This window comes from Epinephelus lanceolatus, chromosome 2 (genome assembly GCF_041903045.1).
Source record: "Epinephelus lanceolatus isolate andai-2023 chromosome 2, ASM4190304v1, whole genome shotgun sequence".
Taxonomy (NCBI): domain Eukaryota; kingdom Metazoa; phylum Chordata; class Actinopteri; order Perciformes; family Serranidae; genus Epinephelus; species Epinephelus lanceolatus.
The window spans coordinates 20,689,573-20,715,015 of NC_135735.1; the positions used below are offsets into that span (position 1 = coordinate 20,689,573).

Consider the following 25,443-nt stretch of genomic DNA (forward strand, 5'->3'; position numbering starts at 1 on the left):
AGTCCACAAACCATTGAGTGATGCCACAGTTGCTACGTCCAATATTTTTATACAGTCAATGTTCCCTCAAAGGCATAACATACATTATTACATAGACATTAGTCTTTGTTTTCAGTTCTTTTACTGTAGCTTAAAAGAACCAAAGCTTTTATTTTCAGGACTTTGGAAACAGAATCATTTTCAGCATTACACCATTAATTGATGTTGATTACCTTTACCTTTTTCTGTGAGAGACATATTATATTTCTCAATAAACATTTACAGTAAGTTTTATGAAAGGCTTGCCGTGCTTGCTTGTCAGAGAGGAAATGAACAGCAATTGATAATGGGTCTGCAGAAAGATTATTGTCTATAGTGTCAGCTAATTCATTGTGTTGTCTGACAATGAAGTGAGAGAAGATGTAGGATGCAGTGGTCTCTCTCTGTGAAGGTTCAGGTGAACTTGCTGCTACGGTTGAATTATTCATAACACGTCATTGCCATTCTTCTCCACCTTCAATTGACAGGCAGGTGTCTAGGTGAGTCCATATGGCATGTGGGCCTGGAAACACACACACACACGCACACACGCACACACACACACACACACACACACACACACATGCAGGAGGTGGGAGGTGTTAGAGGTTGAGAACAGATGATTGGTAGTATGTCGTGTGTGTGTGTGTGGTAAAGGTCTTGTTAGCACCACAAGTGTGTGGCTAAATTAGTCTCTTCTATCCATCACACCTGCTCTCAGACCCTGCAGCTGTCACTAAGCTCATGTCTGTCTGTCTGTCTGTGTTTTAGGGGTTTAATGTTTCGTTCCTTGCATTGATGCATCAATTGCACATTATGCCAATTGAGTGCATTCTTCTGCTTAAAGAGGTAATCAAATTTTTTTTTGGACTCAGAAATAATCATGATTCGAATTTAATAATCCAGCTGAATTAAAACTGATTTTCAGCCAGTTCTGTTCCTCTTTACCAATGTTGAGCCACTTAAGCTTTAATTTTATTGATTTTATTTTAGTTTTCTGCTACTTTATACCTCTACGCTACATTTCAGAGTAAAATATTGCACTTTTTCCTCAATTACATTTAACTGACTTAAGATACTTTCCACTGTAGGTTTCTTTGTCTCATAAACTGATGCGTTATAGATAAAAATAACTGATCCAACAATATTTCAAATACTAAAATTAGCTCAATTTGGACGAGCAATAACATTAACATGGTCCTTAGATGTCACTGCATCAATAGTAACAATCTATTGATACACTTGGATGGAGCGTCCTTCTGGATAACAAGTAATTTTGGTTGTTGCTAATATTTGGATACTTAAATAAAATGTTGAATGCAGGTCATGCAGGAGTATTTTTTACAGTGAACTAATTAAAGCTAATGCAGCTGGTACCGCAATTACTGCTGCCACTAGCACAACTATTTTTATGATTGTAGTGAAATATTTGGGCAACATGAACAACAATGAACATATTTTAAACAATGTCTGAAAAACATATTTTTATATAAGTACAAGGCATCTATTTAAGAGAAACTGAAAGCGAAACAGCTCAAGAGTGGCTACAGTAGGTGTGCCTGTTCCTATATCAATTCAACTTTGCCTCTTGGGGGACAAGTCATGTCTCCCCAAGATCTCCAAACCAGCATTTGCTCAAGCCCTCACAGGCTTTATCTCAGCTGCTAGGGTCATCCTTTGCAACTGGAAAAGTCAAGTTAGACCCGGATATAGAGAGTGGGTTAAGTTAATTACAGAGAATGCATCATTTGAGTTAATTATAGCCAATCTGCATAACCATGGAGAATCATATTTTCTTGTCTGGAATCAGTTTTTGTCTTTTATAAAAAGGACTTAACGTGTAATAGGAGCTAGACACTGTGCTGAAATGAACTACAATTGTAACATACAGATGGAGGGATTGGGGTTTTGCTTCTTTTGCTTTGGCTGTGTCATAGGGACCTTTTTTTGTTTGTTTGTTCCTTTGTTTACAGGCTTGGTGTGAAGAATAGGTCACCTGGTGATATAAGGACTGATGCTGTGCTGATGGACTTTTGAATCATTGCTGTTACTAGTCCATACCCAGTGGTAGCTTTGTCACCTTCTACCTATGCCAGTCCTCAATGCCTATGTGCAGTTTCACATAGATTGACCACGTTAGTGAGTAGAAAAACATGGGACAGACAGAATGACTGACTGACAGAATGACACACTGACAGTTTCCATGATTATGTACAGCATACCATACCATGACTTAGTCATGCCAAAAATTAGAAAAACCACCCAAAACATTCGGCCACAGGGGGAGCCACAGTGATCGGTCGCATTTTAGCCATTTTTAAGTATTTTTCTGCTTTTATAGCGCCACCCAGTTACCAATTAGAGTTAAATTTCTCCAGTCACCTTGAGGCGTCCTGTTCTACATATCTACCAAGTTGAGCCACGCCCTCCGCAATATTTATTGCCTTATAGAAGCTCAGTTTTAGTAAGTTTTCCAACTTTTGCCAAGAGGGAACTTTAGATATTGGTCCCTAGATTATGTTCACCGAGTTTCATGCAGATCGGTCAAACTTCCTAGGAAGAGATGGATTTTAAGTGATTTTCAAAAAATTCAAAATGGCGGAAAATCTATATAACCGGAAGTTATGGGTTCTTGAGGCAAATTTGTTCCTCATGAGGAGAGGCATCTCTGCAAAGTTTCATGTCTCTACGACATATGGGGCATGAGATATGCCCTTTCAAAGTTTGCAATTTCAATCGGTTGCTATAGCGCGCCCCTTTGGCCAATTGATGTAATATTGCTTCATTGGCATCCTCCCATGACCCTCTACCACTGTGCCAAATTTCACATGGATTGACCAAGTCAGTGAGGAGTTTTCATCATTATTTAGTAAGATGAACATTGCAGATAATGTGTTTTTGTTTAGTTTGTGTTGTTTGTATTTATATATTTATTTTTCATGCTGATGTTCCTAAAACAGAAAAACTTGAATGCCAAAAAAAAAAGAAATTAAAAGTCACCAGAATGTATCTGTGTTCTTTATTTCTGTATAGTCACAATAACTAATCATGCCAATTTTTTTTACTGAGATTTTAAGATCCCAATATGTGACAGTGTTTAAATAAATGGCAAAAGTTGTTAAATTTGAACATTTCTATGTGCTCCTCCTGGGAAACAATAGATTCTTAGCTGCATACAGTTCCAGTGAGCCTAAAACATCATGTTTTTATCCAAACACTAAAGCAAACATATGTAACAAATTTAAATAACTGCCCTCTGCTTCTTGCTCCTGCTGCTTCTGCCCTCAGCTGGCCTTTCTCTCCCTTTTCCTTTAATCATTAAAACCTCTGTATCTCTTTGCTCCGGTCTTTAATGTCTCCTCTCTCTGTCATCTCATTAACTGAAACGTTATGCCCGGCCATGTTTTTTCCCCCCACTTTATATTGTGCAAAACTGTGAACAAAAGAGGAGCAAGGGAGAGCAAATGGACTAGAATGAAAGTGGACAATGGACCACAGAAGTAAAAGGTTAAAAGGTCACTTCAGTCACGACCCCTGCGGCCAGTTAGCAGCTATGTGGTCTGTGCTGCCACCACCTAAGCAGCTTGTTACTGCTGGTCGGGTCACCTCTGTCTGCCCTCTCATTTATCCACACACAGCAGGCTTACAAAGTATACAGACTATGTAGAAAATATACAAATAAAATGATATTTGATTCTTTTTTTAATGGCTCGAAATATTCATCTTCTCATGTCCTCTTGTTACTTCCACATCGCTCTCTTTCTTTATGTCTTTGCTATCTTTCCACTTATGCTAAGTGACACGGTGTGACCTTCCTCCAGTACACAAGCTGGCTCCCAGAGCCTGCAGAGACCTTCACAATATTGCTTTTGAACAGGGTCCAATAAACAAACAATTACAAGAGAGGAAGACATATCAGGCTGAATTGCTTCACGATGGTGAAGCGTTTAATTTCTGATTTCACAGTCTTTTGGAAGAGGGGACAGGGGGCCAAGCCAAACAGCAGTCACTTTCCCAGGGACACACACACTGCTTCTTTCTCCCTCACACACACACACACACATACACACACATTGTTATTTCCATGCCCTACTGTTTTTGAACGGCCTGTAATTACCTCTCGTAGCCCTCATGTCATGGCTCCCATTTTCAATTTAATGTATAGATGTAATGCATTGTGGCCCGCGGAAAACATCCATCTCTATCTGGGTTTTTACATGCTGCTCATAACTGAATTGCATATTGAATAATTCAATTTGCAGCCATATATAATCACTACATATTGTGGAGAGTAACCACAGTTTCAGTACTCACCTAATGGATTGATTCAGTTATAACAGCGGGCTGGAGTAAGTAGTTTTCCTACTGGCTTGTCTAACCGCAGTGTAGCCATAAAGACCAACATTAAGCTACACACAGATCAATACATACCACTGGAAAGGGGGTGGGGGGAAATATCTTGAGTAATATCATGATGAAGCCTTTTCCTTGGTGAAAGTTAAATGTTAAGGGATATAAAACATCCTTTAACGCCTCTTCTGTGAGATGCATTCATATTCTACTGCAGTAATTACAACATGACTCTGAGCGGCCACCAGAAAATCAACAAGATACCTACACATTTGCTGCACGAATTATGTTTATTTTATGTAATTTTCCTTTTATAGATCGTAAAATATGAATATCTCTTTGTGATTAAACAATCTGAAAAGGAAACATCACTGATTAAACTGTCGGCAGCCTTTGATGAAAGGACAGCAGACAGCAGTGGCAAAACATAATTCATATCCTTCAAGTTAGCTGAGAAAAAAATAGAAGTACCACAAAGTACAAACAATTTTTTAAAACCTCATTCAAACTTTCTGTGACAAAAAGAAAGGAAGCACTAGCTGTGAATTAAACTATTAAAATGACTCATTCAGAAGCTGGTTCCTTCCCCGTTGTTAAATATTAATTAATAAAATTAATTTGTTAGAAGCACTGTGATGGTGTAGCCGGTCCAGGTGCTGCTACATCTTACAGCTGTGCTGCACTCATATCCTGATGGGTAGCTGTCACATTGTTAAAGCAGGTAACTACAGCCTTTATGTGCCACAGTAGAGAATATAGTATTTCTTTTTTCTTCTTCTTCTTACTTTTTTACTTGTTCTACTCGACCACTAACGAGGCCGGAAGCTGCCAAAATTGCAAATAAATAAATGACTTGATAGATAAATCAATATGCCATTTAATGTATAAAAAATAATATTGAAAATAATTGTAGTCATTTATTAACTGAATAAATGTGACAACTGATATTTTTAGTTGTAATTTGCTTAATAATTTCTTTATCTTAGAATTAATGCCACTATTTAATTTTTCAATTTCTTTATTAGATATTTAATTTTATGACTGTTTAAATTTTTTTCATCTTAGTGTTTTTTTAATTTTAAATGTATTTTTAAACATATTCATCCAGTTTTAAATGCATTTATTGATTTTTCTAAAATTTATTTATTTATTTATTTATCTATGATTTTGGTTTCTTCCATCTTCCATAGACTGTTGTTCCTTTCACTTAATGATTGAGAGTTTGCACTTCTACTTAAACTACCCATTGAATTTGGGGGTTATTGTGATGTTAATGCAAAGAAATGTGAACAGAAATGTTTCCCACTATGTTTCCATCTGAAACATAATGATGAGAGCCTCACCAAAATACATTTTAAACATTTTTAAACCAATACTTTTGTGCTAATACAGTAAGTCTTATTTAAAGTAAAGAATATTAGGGGTAAATAACTTATGGGCTCATGAACCCCCTCGCTTTCTCCCTTGCAACCTCCCTCTTTCTATCCTTTTGCCTTTTTCTGGGCACACACACACACACACACACACACACACAACCACACAATAAACCGACACGTGCGCCTGCCCTCTCCCATTGTTCCTGTGGTATTGTTCTCAGTGGATTTGAGCGTATCATTCGCTTCACCGATACATCTGCCAGCCCTGATCCATTGTCCAGCAGCGTGCCACACAGACAGGCATCAATTAGGCAGGCTGTCCCTTTCTGTAGAGATGTGATTGTTTTGGCCTGGTCTCCATCACAGCACCTGTCTCACACATGTTGGTGTCCTTTGATGGGCCGTAATTTAACCCCTGTTCAAATTACCCGGGCGTAAAAATAGCGTGTACATGTTCAGCTAATGATTAGCTCACTTAAGATCTCTTTACTGTACAAAACATTACAACCAACTTTTACAATACAACAATTATGACTCAATTGCCATTTTTCATGTAGGCCCAGTTGAGGGGCATCATGGCCTTTAACACATATAAAAGACTTATTAAAATTTCTATATATTATTAGTGCTATTCTTAAAGGCTTTTAGATTATTAAGGTCAGCCCCTGTGGAGCTCACTTTAAACTGAGTGAGGAGAGAAGTTGATGATAGAGCGCGGAATCATGACAGGCATCACAGGGTCTCACAGAATGTCCATTTACTTATACATCAGGTTGATGTCATATCAATAGCTTCAAAAATGAATCTGTGAATGATCAAATTGAATGTCATTAAACACTCAAACTGCAAAGAAAAAGCTATACATACATTGTTCAATTAAAGTGTTTTCAAACTCTAGTTTACATATATAGTATGTAAAGTACTTTATTTTATTTGTCCCCTTGAGAATTTTTTTTTTTCATTTTGTTGTTATTTTTCTCGATTTACACACCAACGCATTCTCACTCTGACCTTGTCATATATCGACGTTTGGTCGTGGACTTTCCACGTCCAGATACGCTGTGAAAGGTACCCTGGGTGCGCTGCCTGTAGCGTTTTGGGTGACATGTCAAGTTATGCCTGTTACATGCATTGTCATCTTTCAAAATACACTTCCATTTTCACAGGAAATGGATCCTTTTACATACAGTCTCTTTCAAAATAAACACACTACGTCGGTACAACACTGCAAATTTAATTATTTTTTCCATCAACAACAAACATGTGGTTGGGTTTAGGCAATGAAAGCATGTGGTTGGTCGGTGTTTGTTCAACCCATCCTCCCACCATACTTTTGTCACCTTAACTTCCATTCCTGTCCCACTGTGTTTCCCCCTCACACCCCCTAGTGCCACTAAACTATAATGGCGACCGGCCGCATATCATGATGACGTTAAAGACAGCTTTTTTCATCAGTGTGTGACGCCGCAAGTCACTGCCAAAGCGCCAGATTTCAATGACTCTGGAGTGAGACCAGGCTGTACACGCTCATACAGGCATGCATCATGGCGGGATGTTCAGGATGATGGGTTACCGCAGCACAGCACCCTGAGCAGTTAGAGGTTTCGGTGCCTTGGTCTAGGGCACCTCTGCATTGCCCAGGAAGTTCACTAGCACCTCGAAAGCTAACACTCTGTATCTGGTCTGCGTGGAACTTAAACCGGATACCCTCCACTTCCAAGCCAAGTACCTACAGACTTAGCTACTGCCGCCCCATTTCAACAATTTTGAAAATGTTATCCAGAAATACTATACTAACTTCTCATTAAGTATTCCTTGGCATTTCTCTGCCTTTATTAGATAGTTGGCAATAGATAGATGACAAGAAATGAGGGAAAACAAAGATGGGTAATGACATTTAACAGAAGTCGCAAACCAAGGTCAAACGTGAGACTTGCAATTCATGGTCAGTACCTTAATCCCCTAACGCCGGGGCATCCCAGCTCTCTAGACTTCGTCAACGGTTAGGTTACAGTTTAGTTTTGCTCATTAGATTTACTTGTAAAGTGTCAGTAAAGTTGCAGTATCTATACTTGAGTAGGTATTATAAAACTGTCTCAAGCACTACCTACAGTTTAATTCTCCACAGTCTGAATGCTGTTTCAAGGGACTTTCTGTGCTGCTGAATAGATACAGTACTGCTCACTGCTACAATATGGTTTTGCTTTTGTTGACATGGCAAAGTTTAAATGTAAAGAAACTGAGTTTTGGCACAAAAGCACAAACCAGTCAAACTGCATTCATTGCACATCTTGCTTTTCTAATAAAACCACCCCAGCAAAAGATGCTGTCCTGCATATGAACCAATTTCAAAAATATGTTGTCTCTCAACTCTGAAAATTACAAGCGCTGCAGATCATTTCACTTCATATTGTTTCCTCAGGATAAACAAAACAATAAAAGCATTGTAGCAGACCCTGACTAGTACCATAACGGGACTCTGTTAGGTTTGGCCAAGAACTTTGACATATTAGACTCTGCGAACAAAGACTGCAGGAAGTGGAGAGCAGTGATTGGATAATGAAAGCCAGAGCAGAGGGCTGTAAGAAGCCAGAGTTCTTAAAAAAAGAACCAGACAGCACTCACAACACATGTGGACAACTCATATGTGCACTTGTAACAATCAGATATAATACACAACAGCTGACTCAGGCTAGTGTCTAGACCAGCATCTGACCTGCAGGGTTGTTTCTCGGGGTCACAGCGCTTCAAAAAGGCTTAGAAAAGGACTCTTGTTTTGGCTGAAATCACACCAGCTACCCTATAAACTCCCACACATCAACGGTCAAAGGATACAATACAATACACCCTGTCATAAAAATAAAGTTTCAAACTGTAATTATGTCCACATCATGACTCGAATTGAATATTTGTATATTACTAATAGACATAATGCCAAGTTCCTGAGTCTGTCTTTTATCTCAAACCTTTATTTTGATATAAAACATGTATAGATAATAAAAGCAAAAGATTTATTGAAGAAGTATACATTGTAGTAAACTAACGTGAAATGCACGATTTCACCATTTCATTACAGTGGATCAAATGCCAGTTTGTAAACATTTCATGCAAATTTAATGCAAATCCATAGTGAATTACAGAAACATGAAAAATACACAAATTACAGCAGTGCAGAAGAAGTCACAGTGTGTCTGGGAAGCAGAAGCCGCCGCACACTCCACTAATCACACTAAAAAGCTTTTGTAAAACATTAAAAAAAGCAACAGTACCGAATAAAAGTCCTTGTTTTCTGTGGTTTCCATATGTCAACATCCACTGATGTGCATTTCATCTATGTCCGCACGGATGGAGCAGAAGTAAATATTAGCTTGTGTACAAAAAGATACTGTTAATCTGTTCTCAAACTTCATGGTTTAAAAGAACCGCAGCTAATTAACCGCACACCAAAACAGGAATACATTTTAATATTGATCCCCTTATGTCCCTGGTGCATTGTCTGTGTGCATGTGTGTGTGTGTGTGGGTGCATGTGCGTGTGTGCAGGCAAGAGTATGATTATGAATATTTTAAGAGCACATTTAACATGGCGAAGCCAGAGCAGCCTCGGTGAGGGATTTGCGCCTACTCTTCAGCTAATGACCCCAGGCGCTTCCAGCAAAGCTTCTTCATATTTTAAAGAAAGTCGATAGAGCTGCAGCCCAGTCAGCAGCATTAAGATTCATACAGACGCCACAGGGACCCTGAAAAAATTAATAACACGCGTGTCTAACAATCCTTCCTGCGATTTAGTGGAGCACCCAAGCTCTCTGCCTGAAATGCAAAGTAGTAATGAACACACAGATAAGATAAATTCTGAACATGCATCCCCTACCCCTCAAGTCAATGCACAAACACACTCTTTACACACACTCTTTCCTTCATCCTCTGCTCAACAAACACACCCAATCACCTTCCCGCACTCCTGACCAAAGGTATCCAAACACACTCCTTTAATCGCTCTTCACTCCACGGTTTCACTGTCTGACTTTTTTCTCTTCTCCTCTCTGTCTCTCCTTTTAAAAAATGAGAAGAAAGCACAAATCCAAGGGCTCTAAAAGACCAAAGATGGCACTACTGAACAAAAGATTTTTTTTCCCACTTTGCCTGGCTGTAATGAATTTTTCAAGACTTCTCATCTGCAGGTGTGCAGAGGCATTGACAGGTCCTCTCACTGCAAGGTTAGCCTTTGTCTAGAATCCATCTCAACAGCTCTTTACTTGTTTACAGTTTGCCAGAATTGTTCGGGCTGCACTGCTGGTAGCACTTCCTATTGTCCGATGAGATGAGGATGTTAAGTGCACACATACATTTACAGTATGTTTGTATGTATTCCTTCTTTCTTTGATATATTACAAGAAATGAGAAAGTGTCAGCACACTTGTGAAGAGAGCTGTTGTTCCTTTGTGTGTCTTTCCAAATGTAAACTAAGGTTGAATAAATAAATGAATGAGAATCCATGAAATTATCTGGATAGTTTAGACTTTCAAAAGACTTAATTTTTTTTTCTAGATACCTACAATCTTAGAATTAAGGCACTATAGAACCTTGGTTCCTCCGCTTGTCCCCATAGGAGGACTTTTTGGTTTTCGATAAAACCTTTTGTAAAGGTTTCACCTGGTAACCTTTCACAGGGTTCTATCGACAACCCAGTGTAAAGAGTTATAGCTAGAATCATCTGTGAAAGCTTCCACTCAGAATCTCCTATGTGATGAAGTGATGAAGTTACACCATTGGTCTAAAAATTCTGAGTGATGACATGAGGATTGGTCTTTTCCCATTGGCCTTTGCTCTTTCAAAATGAATAGAGTGCTCCAGGGATGAACGTTTTTCTGTGGGCCAATGGCGTTTATGGTTCTTACACGTTTTGTTTAGCCAGATAATCTTCACAAATGAAAACATCTTTTATTTTCTTTATAGCCCAAATGCAATCCCTGACTTAAAAAGCTAACATTAGGCCATAAACAAACTACGCTACAGTTACATTATTTAACATCCCTACCACAACAAGGCAGTAAAGCTGTGGTCAGCATGATGATGTTGTGTAGTCTCATGTAGCCACTCGTTAGCAACCGCCTTTTCTTAGGATACGTACAAGCTTCAGAATTCACGAGTGGGTGATATGCTGACATATGTCGTAGAAAAAGAATGGGTAGCATAGCATGACAGCATGCACTCTTGTCACAGCGTACGAAATCACATTGCTTTGGACGGATAAGTAACGACTTTGTATGGCTCATTTTCTGTAGCCATTGTAACGTTACAAATAGAAGTATGGGGGAATTAGCAAGCTAACTTGCTAACTAGGCAGCCACCCGTCAGCGATGGCAGTTTTAGATGAAGGAAAGCAGTTCGTCCGTATGACACAAGCCTTACATTTATTTAAACGTTATTGACAATCATGTGTTACAATGTCAGATATTATTGTGGCAAATTAATTATGAATAAAGTCCATTTGATGCTCGTTTTGTTTATGGTTTTTTTTTTTTTTTTTTACCGTATCCACTATCCTCATTCATATTTTAAGAAGCTACAAATTATATTCAGCCACACAAATAAGCCTGAAATCAGAACAGAAGTTCAGAGAATTGTTGCATAGGGATGATACACTGTCGAATCTACTTGCATGGGTGTGAAAAGGCAGGTTTTCAGAACGTTGCAGAACGACGCATTGCAAGTAGTTCCATGTTTCAACTCGACTTTTCAGGAATCTTAGGGCTGAACTGAGCTGTGGTCTTATAAAGAACCCTTGAAGAACCTTTTCTTTAAAAAGGGTTGTTCAGAGGCAAATGGTTCTGGGTAGAACATCCTCCCCTCAGGAAGAACCCTTTTGAAGCCCTTAAACATTTATTCAGCATGACAATGGGCGCATGCATTAGGAGGGCGTGCTCAAATCTGTTGTAGATTTGTAGAAATGTAAATTAAATGACATAGGTTGAGTTTTCGGACTACCAGGAGGTGAGGAGCTGTAGTGCAGTAGTCAGGACAACGGTACAGCAGTAGGCTCTGCCCTCCCTGTGAGGCTAGACAACATATGGCACTGTCTCCCAGAGAACAACACACCACCCAAGCAGCCTGGCAGCCTCAATGTGTGTGTTTGTGTATGTGTGTGTGTGTGTGTGTGTGTGTGTGTGTGTGTGTGTGTGTGTACAGGCGAGTGAGGATGCGTGTGCCTGTGCCTGTAGTATGTTCATGTTTTCAGAGGATGGAACAAGACAGACGCTTGCCAAGTTTCTTAGCATGGCAGAAGAAATAAATTGATGATGTATGGAAAATGTTTCCCCTTCCACATCCACACAAGCTGAACAGACATTAAACATGACAAACATTTGCAAGGCTTTCAGACGGATTAGAAACAACCATCTCCTGATGTGAACTCAGAACATCTATTTTTATCTAAGCCATATCATGAACATGCTTTAAAGAGTGAAAGAAGATGGAGGAACTAAATATTTCCCATTACATCTGGATGTAATAAAGTGCAACCGTATGCAGCTTTTGCATGCTTGTTTGAATGAGCTGCTATAACCCTTTCAGAGGCAGCATTATGTTGAGGATGCAGGGCAGAGTTAGTGAGCTGAGCGGAAGTCCTGATCGTCTGTCTAGCAGAAGAGTTTCCATTTTCATGTGTGTGAGTTAAAAGGGAAAGAGGAGAATCAATAAGGCATTAGTGGAAAGCCATCAAAAAATTCTGCAGCGATCTGAAGCTTATTACAGCCCGTAGGTCAGGAAGCTGGATATCATTTATTTAGGGTGAGTTACCTTAAGACTACAGTTAAATCAACTTTATTCCGTCCATTTGACCACGGTGTCTGCCTCAGTTATTCAGAGAACGTGTAAATTACAATAACAAGTTGCCGCCGTTTTCACATAACCTTTATTGATACACAGTGTTTGTCCCCAGTGAATTAATATGACATTTATAAAAAAAATAAAGAGGGAGCAATTCTGCAAACAGACTGCTCTCTACAGTAAGTATCTTGACTCAAAGATCCTGTGCCAACCCCAACAGTGAAGACCCACAGCATATAGCCACTCCAAGTCCTCTAGTGGAGACATCTCTCTCTAAGGCCATGATGAGAGGCTCATGTAAGCAGCTCATCAGCAGCCTGTTTGCCCATATGTGCCTCACACCCCACAGTCCCCAGTGGGTCCTGGCTCTGTGCAGTGATACCATCTCATCTGCCAGCATGGACCACTTGGAAAAAACCCCAATCCCTCTTCTGGTTGGCCTATTCTGCCCTCACTGGCTCATGTTATGATCTGCACAGAGAGTGCAGCCAGTCTGTCCACCAAGTCAAGTACCCAGTGAAGGCTTGGCCGCCAGAAACAGAACATATACAGGTGAATAAGAGAGGTTATAAGATGCAACTGAAAATCCAGCCCTGCCTCACAGAAATTACATTTATATACAGCTAATCTGAAACAATAAATATGTTTTGAGGGGAACGTAATGCCTGGCAAATTGTGTTTCCATTAACATAATGAGGAGATGTTGCTAATTAACACATCTGGCAAGTCACAAAAATGTTGATACTGAACGTATCAGCAAAGTGTTTACTGACAATGTAAATCAGTTGTTTTCCACCAAAACAGACCATTTTGCAATACACTATCCACTCATAGTGACTACAGCATTATTTTTATGACCTTTTTTAATCAACATCTAACCAAAATCTTTCTCTAAATTCAACCAAAGTGCTCTTGTTGCCAAAATCTAAGACAGGAGTCTGGATGCGAAGTTCTTGTGTCAAAGTCCTGCATTTTTTACTCCCACCATCCTCCCCAACTACCTCCTACACTCTACATTAATACAGTGTTTCATTACCCAACAGAAATGTTGTCACTGAAGAATCCAGGCAGTGATTACGTTGCCACAACATAATTAAGACAGAAGTTTTATAACATAAACATAATTTTTAGGAGGCAGGGTTGGATTATCAGTGGAGGCAAGCACATATGGTCTCACAGTAGACACACACACACACACACACACACACACACACGCGGTGCATCAACAGTAAGAAGTAAAAACTAAAACAAAACACACATAATCCAAATCTTAAAAAAATCACTTTTCCTGGTACGCAAAATTCACAACACACATTCTTGACTCAGAGCAGGAGGAAGAGAAGCAGTCGTAGTGCTGTTTTGTCAAATCACTAAGGTGTGAATCCTCGGGGCCAGTATTGACGATGACATATGCTGTGGGAAGCAGACAGACAGGAAAGCAGGGTCCAGTGTCATATCTGCAGTGTGTCTGCAGGTCCCGCGCGGCGATGGTTCGCTTATCCCCCTGCCACCACACATATGTTTGGGAAACGGAACAGTTGGACGTGGCCGAGGGCTAAAATGGGTCAGACCGACACAGATGGAGAAAAAACTCCCACTGGGTCACTGTCAGATGACTAACACCCACAGAAAAAAAAAGTGAGGGAATATGTGTAAGGGAGAGATGTAGTCAAATTTTGACAGATTTTAACAGCTTGCCAACATTTCTCTTGAAACAAGCCTAGAAATAAATACTAACAAAACAAGTTTTGAATTCAAATTAGGTCACGCTGTGCTCGAGTAGCCGAGAGCAAACCATGAACTCTAGAGAAGGATGTCAAAAATTCCTGACATTAAATTCGGCTTTCTGTTTCTTCTTTTTTTTTTTTTTTTAACTTTTCTTCCCTCTACTGTTTCCCTTAACTTTACTTCATATATAAACAGAGCCAAAACTATATGATCAATAAGAGTCTCTGCTCAAGCTGCCATTTAAAGGAATACTTCACCCATAAAATGACTACATGGAAACCAATTAGTCATGCTTTTTTAGCAAAATATGCATGTGTTTGGGAAGTACTGAGCATATGACTGGATAAATGAGATGTGGATTATACTACATGGGTTATGAGAGAGTTTGAAAATGCGTATTTTGATATAGTTTACTGTTTTTAAACATGGTCCCCAATAAGTATAAGTTTTCTTCACAAATTCAAGGTAACATGGCACGACAAATTGATCTACAAATGTTCATTTTTTGGGTGAAGTATTCCTTTAATACTGCAAGTGTGATCATGATAAACACAGTTTTTTGTGTATCTTTATCAAACTTTGATAGCTGACATTTGGGATAAATTGAAAGCTTTGTGTTTTTGCCCTTGGAACATGAGGGTTTTAAGAAAAATCAATTGGCAATGCAGGAGACACTAAACACATCCCTGGACAGATGGAGAGGAGTTCGTATTTAATGCATCTCAGTGATGAAATGGATTATTCCACACCAGATATTTTCTGAGATAAAATGTAAAAATATATATATAGTGTCAGTGAAATAATGAGGCAATCTTCAGACAAAGCTGTCCAACTCTTTCTCCAATCCATGGTGTCACAGCTATAATGTATTCAGGGCGCTTCAGGCAAATGTCCTTGGTTGTCAAACCCTCCATTAGAAATTGAATGTGAGGAAATAATTGCAGAGTTGAAAGGTCACTCGTCCATTTGTTCATTATGAAAATGGGAACAGAAATTCCTTTTAGAGTAATCCTTGGCTGTCTTTTGATTCGATCTTTCAACACCATTCCCCAACACAAAGAGATGGGCCGGTGCTGCCTGGTGAAGAGCACTGAGTCCAAAATGCTTTGCCTTTCTGAGTGCTGTGTTACTGCCACTTATGTTTGTCTTTTGCTCACTGTGCTTTTGTTGATTTGATACTTTAAAAAAAAATCACCTTTTGTAAACCAAGAGCTTCCAGTTGTCCGTAAGTTGTTTCTCCCTGAGCCGCTGTGAAAGCACTTGGTGCAGATACAACACAAAGAGAATCATTACAGAGCATCCTTCATCTTTCACCTCAAATGAACCGTGCCATCACATGAGGACACACAAGTCCCTCTGCGCACAATACAAGCCATGTTGTCAACCGTGCATTAGTATGTGGGTGGCATGTGCTCTGCGAGGCAGTCATATGTTTACAGTGAATCTCTTGGATGAAAGTCAAGTTTGCAGCTGCAGCCTCGGAATAATTCATCGCTCGCCTTTTTACCCAGGAGGAGCCACAGGTAGTTGATGAAGTGGCAGTGCCAAGACTCCCAACTGGCGAAGACGAAGCGCAGCTGCCAGGAGTCAGCGCGGCCAGATGCCGCTGCTGATGTACCATGTGTTCCAAGCAGGGCAACAGTGTGTTTGTGTGTGAGCTGGGGTGGGAGGGGAGAGAACGGAGTGCTTGCCAAGAGATTCTCACATTGATGCCAACCTGACACATGCTTGGGTACTCCCCACGGTTTGTGTTACCATCTCAGCCTCTCTCATAGATCTGTGGGGGGTCCCCTCTTTCCCTCTTTCTCTTTTCCTCAGATGCAGTCCTTTGCCAAGATGGGAGTTGGCGCCTGCTCGCGGCCATCCTGCCCATCAGCGGCGAGATCCTTTCAGGTGGTCTTTGCTGAATGGTGTGCTGGCAGCAGGCCATTGCATCAGAGTGCCAGCTCCTGCTTGATACTCTTTCTAATCGTGTTTTCGCCATAACCGTAACCATAACTCCTGACGGTAGCCATGTCTTGTCCTCTCACCTCTGACAAACAAACAAATACATGATACCCTTTATCATCCTCCACTCTTCATCCATCCCTGCATGTCTCCAGTAGCTGTAGATAACTCCCTCAATGGCTCAGATTCCAGTCCCCATATAGCGCATGTCAAAAATATGGCCAACTTCCAGGAAACAAATCCAAAAGCATGGGTCGTCTGTGCCTTATTTTGTTTAATCGAAGACGACATTCAGTCTTTTTTAGGTCGAATCCTTAGAAAATGCGGCAGTGCCATCTGCATCAAAAAAGACTAAAGACTGTACAAATATCCTACAAAAAAGGAGTCTCTGGAAATTACATAGCTGCTGGGGTAGCATAGCATCCCCTTGAATAGCGTTTTCCCCACGAATGGGAACGAGTGGTCTTTGACGATACTATTCCTGAGAGTGGAGGGGAGTTCTCTGAAACAAAGGCTCCAATTTCGTTAGGAACATGCCATCCTCGTTTGCAGTGTAGGGGGTTTGGGGAGGGAAGTGAAAACTTTTTGAACGTGTGCCATGTCTGTACCATTCTCTTATCTGAGGCACGCGACTGCCAGCTGGCGGCTGAATGTGCCCACTTGCACTGTGATGATGAAGCCAGCCAAGCTAGTTGGCACACTGAGTGGTAGGACTGGCATGTGATCTAAAGCCAAACACAGCACTGTGTGGGGTAGCTGCATATATGCTGCATTCTCTCTCCCCCTGTCCTCATCTCTGGTGAGCAGCCTCTACACTGGATCTGCAGGTCCTCCAAAATGGGGGCAGGCCTTGCCAACAGCTACCTAGCAGAGTTAGGGACCACAGGATGGCAGACAAAAAACAACAAGTAATGCTAATATCTCTGTAATCAGTGATGGAGTTATCCAGTGGTGCATTTGTAGATGATGACGTGGGTGCACTGCTAGGTAGATGGATATTTTACCGAGGAGGAAGTGGGTATACTCACTATGTATTCCAGTGGCTTTAGAAATGATTGTGTTGCCTCTTGCATTTAGCAGAAAGTACTACATCAGATCATGTGTGTAATATTTAAACACATAAATTTCCAACAAAAAGGTTAAATAGGCCTCATCTAATACAAAAAAACTACATTAATTCATCTTAAAGGCAATGCAATGTCATAATTATCTGCACAGGTGCTCATTTAAGGGTAACACCACCTACATTAAGAATTCCAGTATGAGATTTCCATGGCCTAGAAAGGTGTAATCAATATTTGTGAACATAAGCTACTCTCCGTCAAAGCCAGAAACTGAGGAAGTAAGTCTCAAACTTGTGATGTCATAGGGCATAAAGCTTGGTTTTCTTTCCCCCCCAAATGAACACTATATTGTAATGTTCTCAGTTCTTAATTAGAAAATGTTCCCATATACTCATAGCATTCCCCTGGGTACTCTCAGTGTCATCTATAACAGTAATCTATAACAGTAATCCAGACTCCTCCTTAGTCTTAGTTCAAGGTCATACATTCAGCATCATACTTGCATTTGGCAATGTCAGTGAGCTAGTTTGCTGTGTCTGTTAAGTAGCTGTCCATTTTTCACTCAATCTACAACAGGAAACAACATTTAAAATAAAAGCTCTGTGCCAGAAATTCACTGTACATAAAAATAAAGTGTGTTTTTTTACAAACTTGACACGTTTCGAGTCACTTGCGGTCCATTCAGAATGAACTTGCGACCCACCTTTGGACCATGACCCACCAGTTGTGAACCACTGATCTATAACATTCCAGTTTGTGTTTACTGGGAGCCTTATGACACCATAAACTTGAGTTTTAGCACTTTAGTTTATGGATTTGTGAAAGAGATGTTAATTTTTACTTAGATTTTTATGCTGTCTCAGACCATAGAAAGTAAGTGTATGAGTTTTGAAAATGGGCATAGTTCCCCTTTAAATCAAATAGTGGAAAAATAGTCATTAAAGTCACAAAACACAATGTTCTCTAACAATTACTATTTTTAAACTCTCAGTCACCACTCAAGAGCTACTGTGTACTCGTACTGTGTACTTACGAGGCAGGAACCATTGACGCGGCACTTGTTTCATGTCGGAAGAGTAAGGCCGTTGCGCTGTCCTTCACTACAAGACGTACCGGCTCATGTATTGGTAAGAGAAATATGAATTTTAGGGGACATGTGTACAGCGGAACACGGGTATAACATAAGAAGTATTCACGTATTATTTGTTGTAAAGACGGGATTTTTTTCGTCCGTACTTTGTGGCTGAGTTCCGGTCCGTATCAGGGTCGTCTCTTGTCATTCGCTGTCAGTTATCTAACATTATGTCAAATGCAGTCAACATTAGCTTAACGGTTAATTACAGGTAACGTGAACTTGACAAACATTCGTGGCAGCAACAGAAAGAACAGTTCGCTAGTTTCTGTTTTAATTCGACAGTGTTTAGTTAATTTCAGTGGGCACAGTTACACTGAATAACGTCATAGGTTTGAAAAGTGTATCCACAATCTACTGGTTACAAATGTCATTGTGTTCTTTTTATATATTCATTATAACAGTATTGGGGAAGCTGAAGTTGAACTCGGAGGCTACCCTGGGGAGAAGACTTGTTTGGTTAACTGAAGCTACAAGTAACCTTGATCAAATTGACACTAAATTGCATGTTGTACAAAATTCTAACTAAATAATACTAAAAGTCACATGCCAGAAAAAATGCCACTCAGTTTAGTTTATTGTAAAAAGTGCCCGCTTGTTCACAGTAGGTCTGGGAGATATGAGACTATATATTGTGTTCGATTTTGGATATTGTTGTAACATGATTTTGGATATATGGTGTTGATAAAAATGTCTGCATTACAGTAAAGTGATGTAAATGAATCAACTATTCATTTCAAGTCAGTTCCTTTTATTGTCATTGTAAATAAACAACAAAATTTAATGCACATAATACAAAGGAACTCATTATAAAAGTAATGAATTAATAATAAAGGAGGGGATAAGATATAATTCATTCACACACACAAATGCACACACAAGCAGTGCCAACATATGCCATGAACATTAAATAAGTTAAAATTATTGCACATAAAGTAAATAAATAAATAATAGTTATTGCACACAATGCAAGTATAACATTAATTATTACTGGCTGTGTGATTTCTAACCAGACTTTTCTATTTGCTTTAACACTTGGCTTAACCCACTTAGTCGTGATATGATTATTGATCAAGAATCTCATTGTGTTAATATTTTCTGAAAATAAAACAAACAAACAAAAAAAAACAATAGTCATCCGTACAACTGTGTCAAATCAGAGAGAGTATTTAGTCAGAAATATTATGTTTGATTCTCCCGGTCCTAGGGTTGATGAAGTGCTTTTAAGGAGATTTAAAAAATATCGAGATATATACCAAGTATTAAGATATAGCCTAAAAATATTGTGATATGATTTTCATGACATATCGCCCAGCCCTAGTTCACAGCTCATAAACAAAAAATAAATAGATAAACAGGAGTCCAGGTAGAGGTATTACACCAAGAAAGATTACTCAGTGAGCCAGGTAACTTTTAAAATAGCATTCTAACATTTATTAATAGATTAAAATAATAAATACTAACAACTAATTTGTTGTCGCAGGTGGTTTAATTACAGTTGAGAAGCAATGGTAAAATGAAAATTAAAAAAATCATTCCTTTCCTTTCATGGGCCAAAATTCTTTGCAGTTTCACCAGTTAACAACACAAAAAATTGCAAAAATGTAACTTAAGTATTTGATTCATACTGCAAATAACTGCAGTTGAACTACCAGCAAGCTGCTGCAAAATGTAGTTAAACTAGTAGTTTATATATCTAGCTTCAAATCAGCAGATTTAGCTTTGCTGTCCTTGTTTTTAGCTGAATATCTATTTCACTTTAAAAGCAAACTGAGTCACAGTCCTATGTGTACATACTTGGCCGGTAGAAGTGATTCTGATTATTATATGTTTATAGAAACATATAAAACATGTCTTTAGAAATAGAAAAGATCATAGACAGTGATGACAGTCACACAGACACAGATGCTCTCCTCAGATAGATCAACAGTCCAAAAACTCAGAAAGAGACACTCCACTGCAGTTTAATCATCACAGAGAGTGTTCCCATGCCGCTGAGAACATGTATATAATTAACTCTGTGACTCTGGTGGGAGCTTCCCAAAGTCTGACCAAAACAGTCTTGATGATGTCAAGGAGTCTGAGTTACAACCTGGAGTTATGCGGAGCAATGAGTCTTATCATGGAAAATGTAAGATCCAATATTATGCAGGATATTTTAGAATAATAGTCAGCATTCCTCAGCCTCTGCTGCTTTGATTTTGGCAATCTATCTTTTGTAATGTCTCCAGCTTTAATTTTTCTAATAATTAACTAATCATTTTTTCAACCTGTCCCTTTTTCTATTCGCTGAGTGATAGAAGCAATAAATTGAAACCATGTGCACTGAACTTGTGTTAATTAGTGCAATGCTAGAGGAATGAAAGTGAAGGAAAAGTGATTGCCAATTGGTCAAATTAAATATTACAGAAGGACGTCAGGAGGATACTTGGATTCATATGGTATTTTGCCTCCAGGGAAAGATGTCAAACTCTGTCTGTTGCTTGATAAAACTAATCCTTTTTCCTGTCAACTCACAGATGTCTGGATGCAAGAGGCTGAGGATGGAGCCATCCTGAGGTTCTGACTCTGGAGGGTCTGAGCAGCTCAAACATGCTGTCAGGAGTCGTTGCTGCCGCCTGTCACTCTCTGAAGTGGACATTACCTCACTGGAAAGCCCCTCTTCACAGAACTTGTATCCCATCAAAGCCAGGGCAATGGCTACTGGGAGCTGTGGTTCAAAGAGGGGCTCATAGATGGACTATAGCGCCGTCATCAAGGATAAACCAGAGGCCAGTGTTTACCAAAGCCCCAGCATTTGGAGATAAGCTTGCTATCATAGACAGCAGTGGCAGTCACAGCTACAAGCAGCTGTATTGCAGCAGCTTAGGTCTTGCGGGTAGAATCAGCACCACTCTCAACTCTGACTTTGGGGGTCTGGGAGGAAAACGAATCTCCTTCTTGTGTGCCAATGATGCTTCCTATACAGTGGCACAGTGGGCGGCTTGGATGAGTGGTGGGACGGCGGTGCCACTTTACCGAAAGCACCCTGAATCTGAGCTGGAGTACATCATCTCTGACTCCCAGAGTTCACTGCTGGTGGCAGGGCATCCCTATGCTGAAACCCTTGAGCCACTGGCACAGAGGCTGGGGCTGCCATGCTTGACACTGCCCCCGACTTCTAACCTGAGCAATTTAGATGAAGTAGACACCCAGGAGAAGGAGAAAGGAGGCATCACGGACTGGGCTGATCGACCAGCTATGATCATCTACACCAGTGGTACCACAGGGAGACCCAAGGGAGTTCTACATACACACAGCAGCATCCAAGCCATGGTAAATGTTGTCTTTTAAACCATAATTACATTGAAAACATAAAGTAAATGACATCTTTTAACTCCTTTTTGTCATGGGCTCACAGGCTTCTAGTTTAATGAACAGGTCATGTTTATCAGCAGTGAAATGGTTGGTTCACAGCCTTGACATAGCAGGAGATGGAACAGCTTGTGCTAATGGACTAAAAAAGCTGTGGCTAATTAAAGTAATGAGCAGTGTGGGTTGTTTGTGAACTCTCTGGCCTTCCTACAACGCAGCCGTTTCACTGCATTTTTACCTTTTGTCCACATGCAAACTGAGTTTTAGGTCACTGAAAACAAACCTTTTGTAAAAGTCTGTCTAGGGTAAGATTTTCAAAAATTCCATTTTCAGTGCTGACACGTAGACAAGGAAAACAGGTATGTTATTTGAGTGTGTGCTGTTACTCCTTTATGAGGTGACACAAATAAGACAATATTTCGCTCAAAGGCAGACGTGGCTGAAATAGTTCGAATTCCAACGTTACTAACAGGACTTTTCACATTTTTACACATAAATATGCAGTTACTCTTCCACTATACTGGGGAACAGAGGCTACAAGGTCACTCCCACAACATGACACAGACTCCACAACCAACATGGCGTGTTTGGGGGAGCCCTTCTGTGTGGAGTTTGCATGTTCTCCCCTTGCCAGCATGGGTTTTCTCCCAGTACTCTGGCCAAAGACATGCAGGCAAGGGTAATTGGTGAATCTAAATTGTCCGTATGTGTGAATGTGAGTGTGAATGGTTGTCTGTCTCCACGTGTCAGCCCTGTGATAGTCTGGCGACCTGTCCAGGGTGTACCCCGCCTCTCGCCCAGCGTCAGCTGGGACAGGCTCCAGGCCCCCCATGACCCCTACCAGAATTAACAGTTACAGTAAATGAATGAAAAAGATGTTTTTTGTTCACCATAGTTTCTGTGTTAGCTATTGTTAAATTTATACAAAGGGACTTTATTAAACTTACCTTTTTAAAGATTTAATGTAATACAATGTTTGTAGTCACCACAATATTTAGGGGGTGGGAAGTGTAAACGCTTCAGTGCATTCAGTAGCTTGTAGGAAGCTCAGACACCAGCGCCTCCGAAGTCAGAAATCTATTTTTTCAACAAATTTACATAATCTTTTTCATGCTGTCCACGTTTGTTTTCCGAGTTTGATTTATTTAAAACATGGCATTTGATATTTCATGCAGCACAGGCAGAGATTACGAAGTCTGAGTTCCAACAAATGGAGATACATAAAATGTATGCATGTTTCTGAGTGCAAGAAGTATTCAGACATCCTCACACCCACATTAGACTCCCTGATTAGCATCATCCCTCTTTTGTTCCAGTCGAGTTTTCTGAATAATCACTAATTTATGCCATTAGAGATCTCCGAAGATTTTCCTGTATATTTTTAAGAGAAATTGACTTACTTGTCCGATAGTGTGGAAAATGAAATCCCTCTGAAAGAAGGCAGATCCTGATTTGTCTCTGGTTGGCCCTGGGAAGTGACTGAGCGAGTGAGTGATTAAGTGAGTCTGTCCTTTTTCCTGGAAGGCAGCAACATCAGGTTGTCAGAGTTCCTGGAAAGCTCCTCCGTCAGGTTAATGTGGATAAAGACTTGAGGCAAACTGGAAAGGAAAATAAATTTACTATATAACTACCACATTTAAGCTTGGAGATATGAATATATATACTGATTTTTTGGCATGATTTACATTATGGTATATCATATTCATATACATCATATAGAATATGTACAATATGCATATAGCTACATCTCTAAGCAACAAATCATCCATTCTAGTTGCTTGAGCAGCTTTTCTCACCCAGCCTCAACAGGGCTTGAACAGTATGTAAGTAAGTTTCACAAAAGCAGTATTTAGATTAAGCCTATTGCAATACATTAAATTTAATGTACCTCTTCATAACTTGATATTCACAGTCTGAAACATAAAAGTCTTTTAACAGACACAGGATGAAGTTCAGTCAGTTTCCATGCCCCCCATACTCGAATCTAACTTTGGCAACAGCATGAACCTTAATGGCAAGTTGGTGGAGTCTGAGGATGGAAGGTGTTATGTGTTGTATAAGACATATTTGTGGTTTTGAGTCATGTAAATAAAATTGACTTTTTGAGTTTGAAATTACAATGCATTTTTGATACAAATTTTCATTTACCTTAATCCAAGACTAAAAGCAAATGATGAAGGGAAGAAGTGCCTGAAACTCACTGAATGCACGGCAACAACATTCCCTTTTTCGCTGTGCAAAAATATGCCTGAACATATTGTACTTTTGTTTTAAAAAAGATGAGGTCCATTATGTATCAGACATTTGCAGCCTTTAGAAATCACATAAACCGTTGTAAAGTGACATCCTGAACAATAAGAAGAAATAAGACATTAAAGGGAGATTTCAACCAGCTTTGTAATACAACAATGTGGGTCGTATGTGTACAGTACATGATCTGTGATAGACTTAGCCTACATCTATTCTGCTGGTGCACAGATCTCCCTGCTCATTTGCAATAATCCAGCTGATTTTTGCTGGCCCCAGGGCTGTTGCCCAAACTACAGATTTTAATTCCTCATGTTTTGTATGCCCGCCACCACAGACTCACTCTGTCTGTCTCAAACTTTGATCAAACTGTAAAACCAGGCAGTGCTGATCAAAAATAAACCAAGATTTTGGTTCTCTGTTGCCTATTTATCACCCATAATGCCTTTAGAATCATATTTTAGTGCACAGTTTACCTGTAATATGAGAGTTTGCGAACATGAAGTGGGTGCCATACTGCTTCCTTTATTGTGAAAAATGAGGGCTAAAAATACTCAGATCAAACACTAAAACACATACTGCATTGCCTATTTATGTGTTTTAACTTAATGTTTAACTATAATATGAGAACGTTTGTTAGAGGCTGGCTGCCATATTGTGCAGACGAGCAGCTCGCATTACATAACCCAACAGCGTGAGCATTTATTGGCCCAGTGTGGCATAGTGCGATCTGGTAGTTGTAGGTTTTCCACCTCTTGGGGAAAAAGCAAATTCCATTGTCCTTTGTCTCTGTTTTCTCTTGTCGCGTAGCACCAATATCAAAAGTATTTGTGTCATTCAACTGCACAGACATTTTTATAAGAAGAGCATCTCTCCAGCTGTGAAATACTTCTTCAGTATCCCTCATTCCTGCAGTAACTGAGGGGTCATTTTCTATGAGAAACAGTCAAGCAATCCACCATGTACTATTTAGGCCTTATATGATAACATTTAAAACGTGGTATTGCATAATAACAACTGGCTTCTTCAATGTGCAACACTTAAACAATGAAAACATGCCTAAGTGAATTGCGCCTCTTTTGTTGTTTGCTGGGGATTTTTCTTTTATTCCTGCAACCTGCTACAAACATACAGTGACATGACATCATGCTGAGATACTCAATTTCAGAGCAGGTATAATGAAAGCATTTCAAAACCTGAATGATTAACATCAAATTTTTGGTGTTTCTTTCTATACTAACAGTTTGCACATCATGCAGGGAGAAATTAATTGTTGCAGAGCTGTATGGAGATTTCTCCACTAACAGGAGTCTCAGTAGATCATAATGCGGTTATTTCATAATAACTTTGAGTTATTGTTATGCTCTCAACTGTAACCAAATTCATTGTCCGCAGGGGTT

General features: G+C 39.6%; 1 protein-coding gene across 5 annotated transcripts in view; it reads left to right on the forward strand.

The window, feature by feature from the left end:
- The first annotated feature begins 18,320 nt into the window (after positions 1-18,320).
- Positions 18,321-25,443, forward strand: part of acsf3 (acyl-CoA synthetase family member 3) — a 45,751-nt gene continuing 38,628 nt past the window's right edge. For 3 of the 5 annotated variants that reach the window (XR_013493356.1, XM_033631832.2, XM_078175061.1), the window contains exons 1-2: positions 18,321-18,437; positions 20,962-21,757. Coding sequence is in view for 4 of the 5 variants with exons in the window: in XM_033631832.2 (XP_033487723.1) it covers positions 21,035-21,757 (723 nt within the window). In the remaining variant the exon portion in view is untranslated. Of the gene's footprint in view, positions 18,438-18,496; positions 18,654-20,451; positions 20,574-20,961; positions 21,758-25,443 lie in introns of those variants that run through there. The other 2 variants (XM_078175057.1, XM_078175056.1) reach the window with 2 other exon arrangements.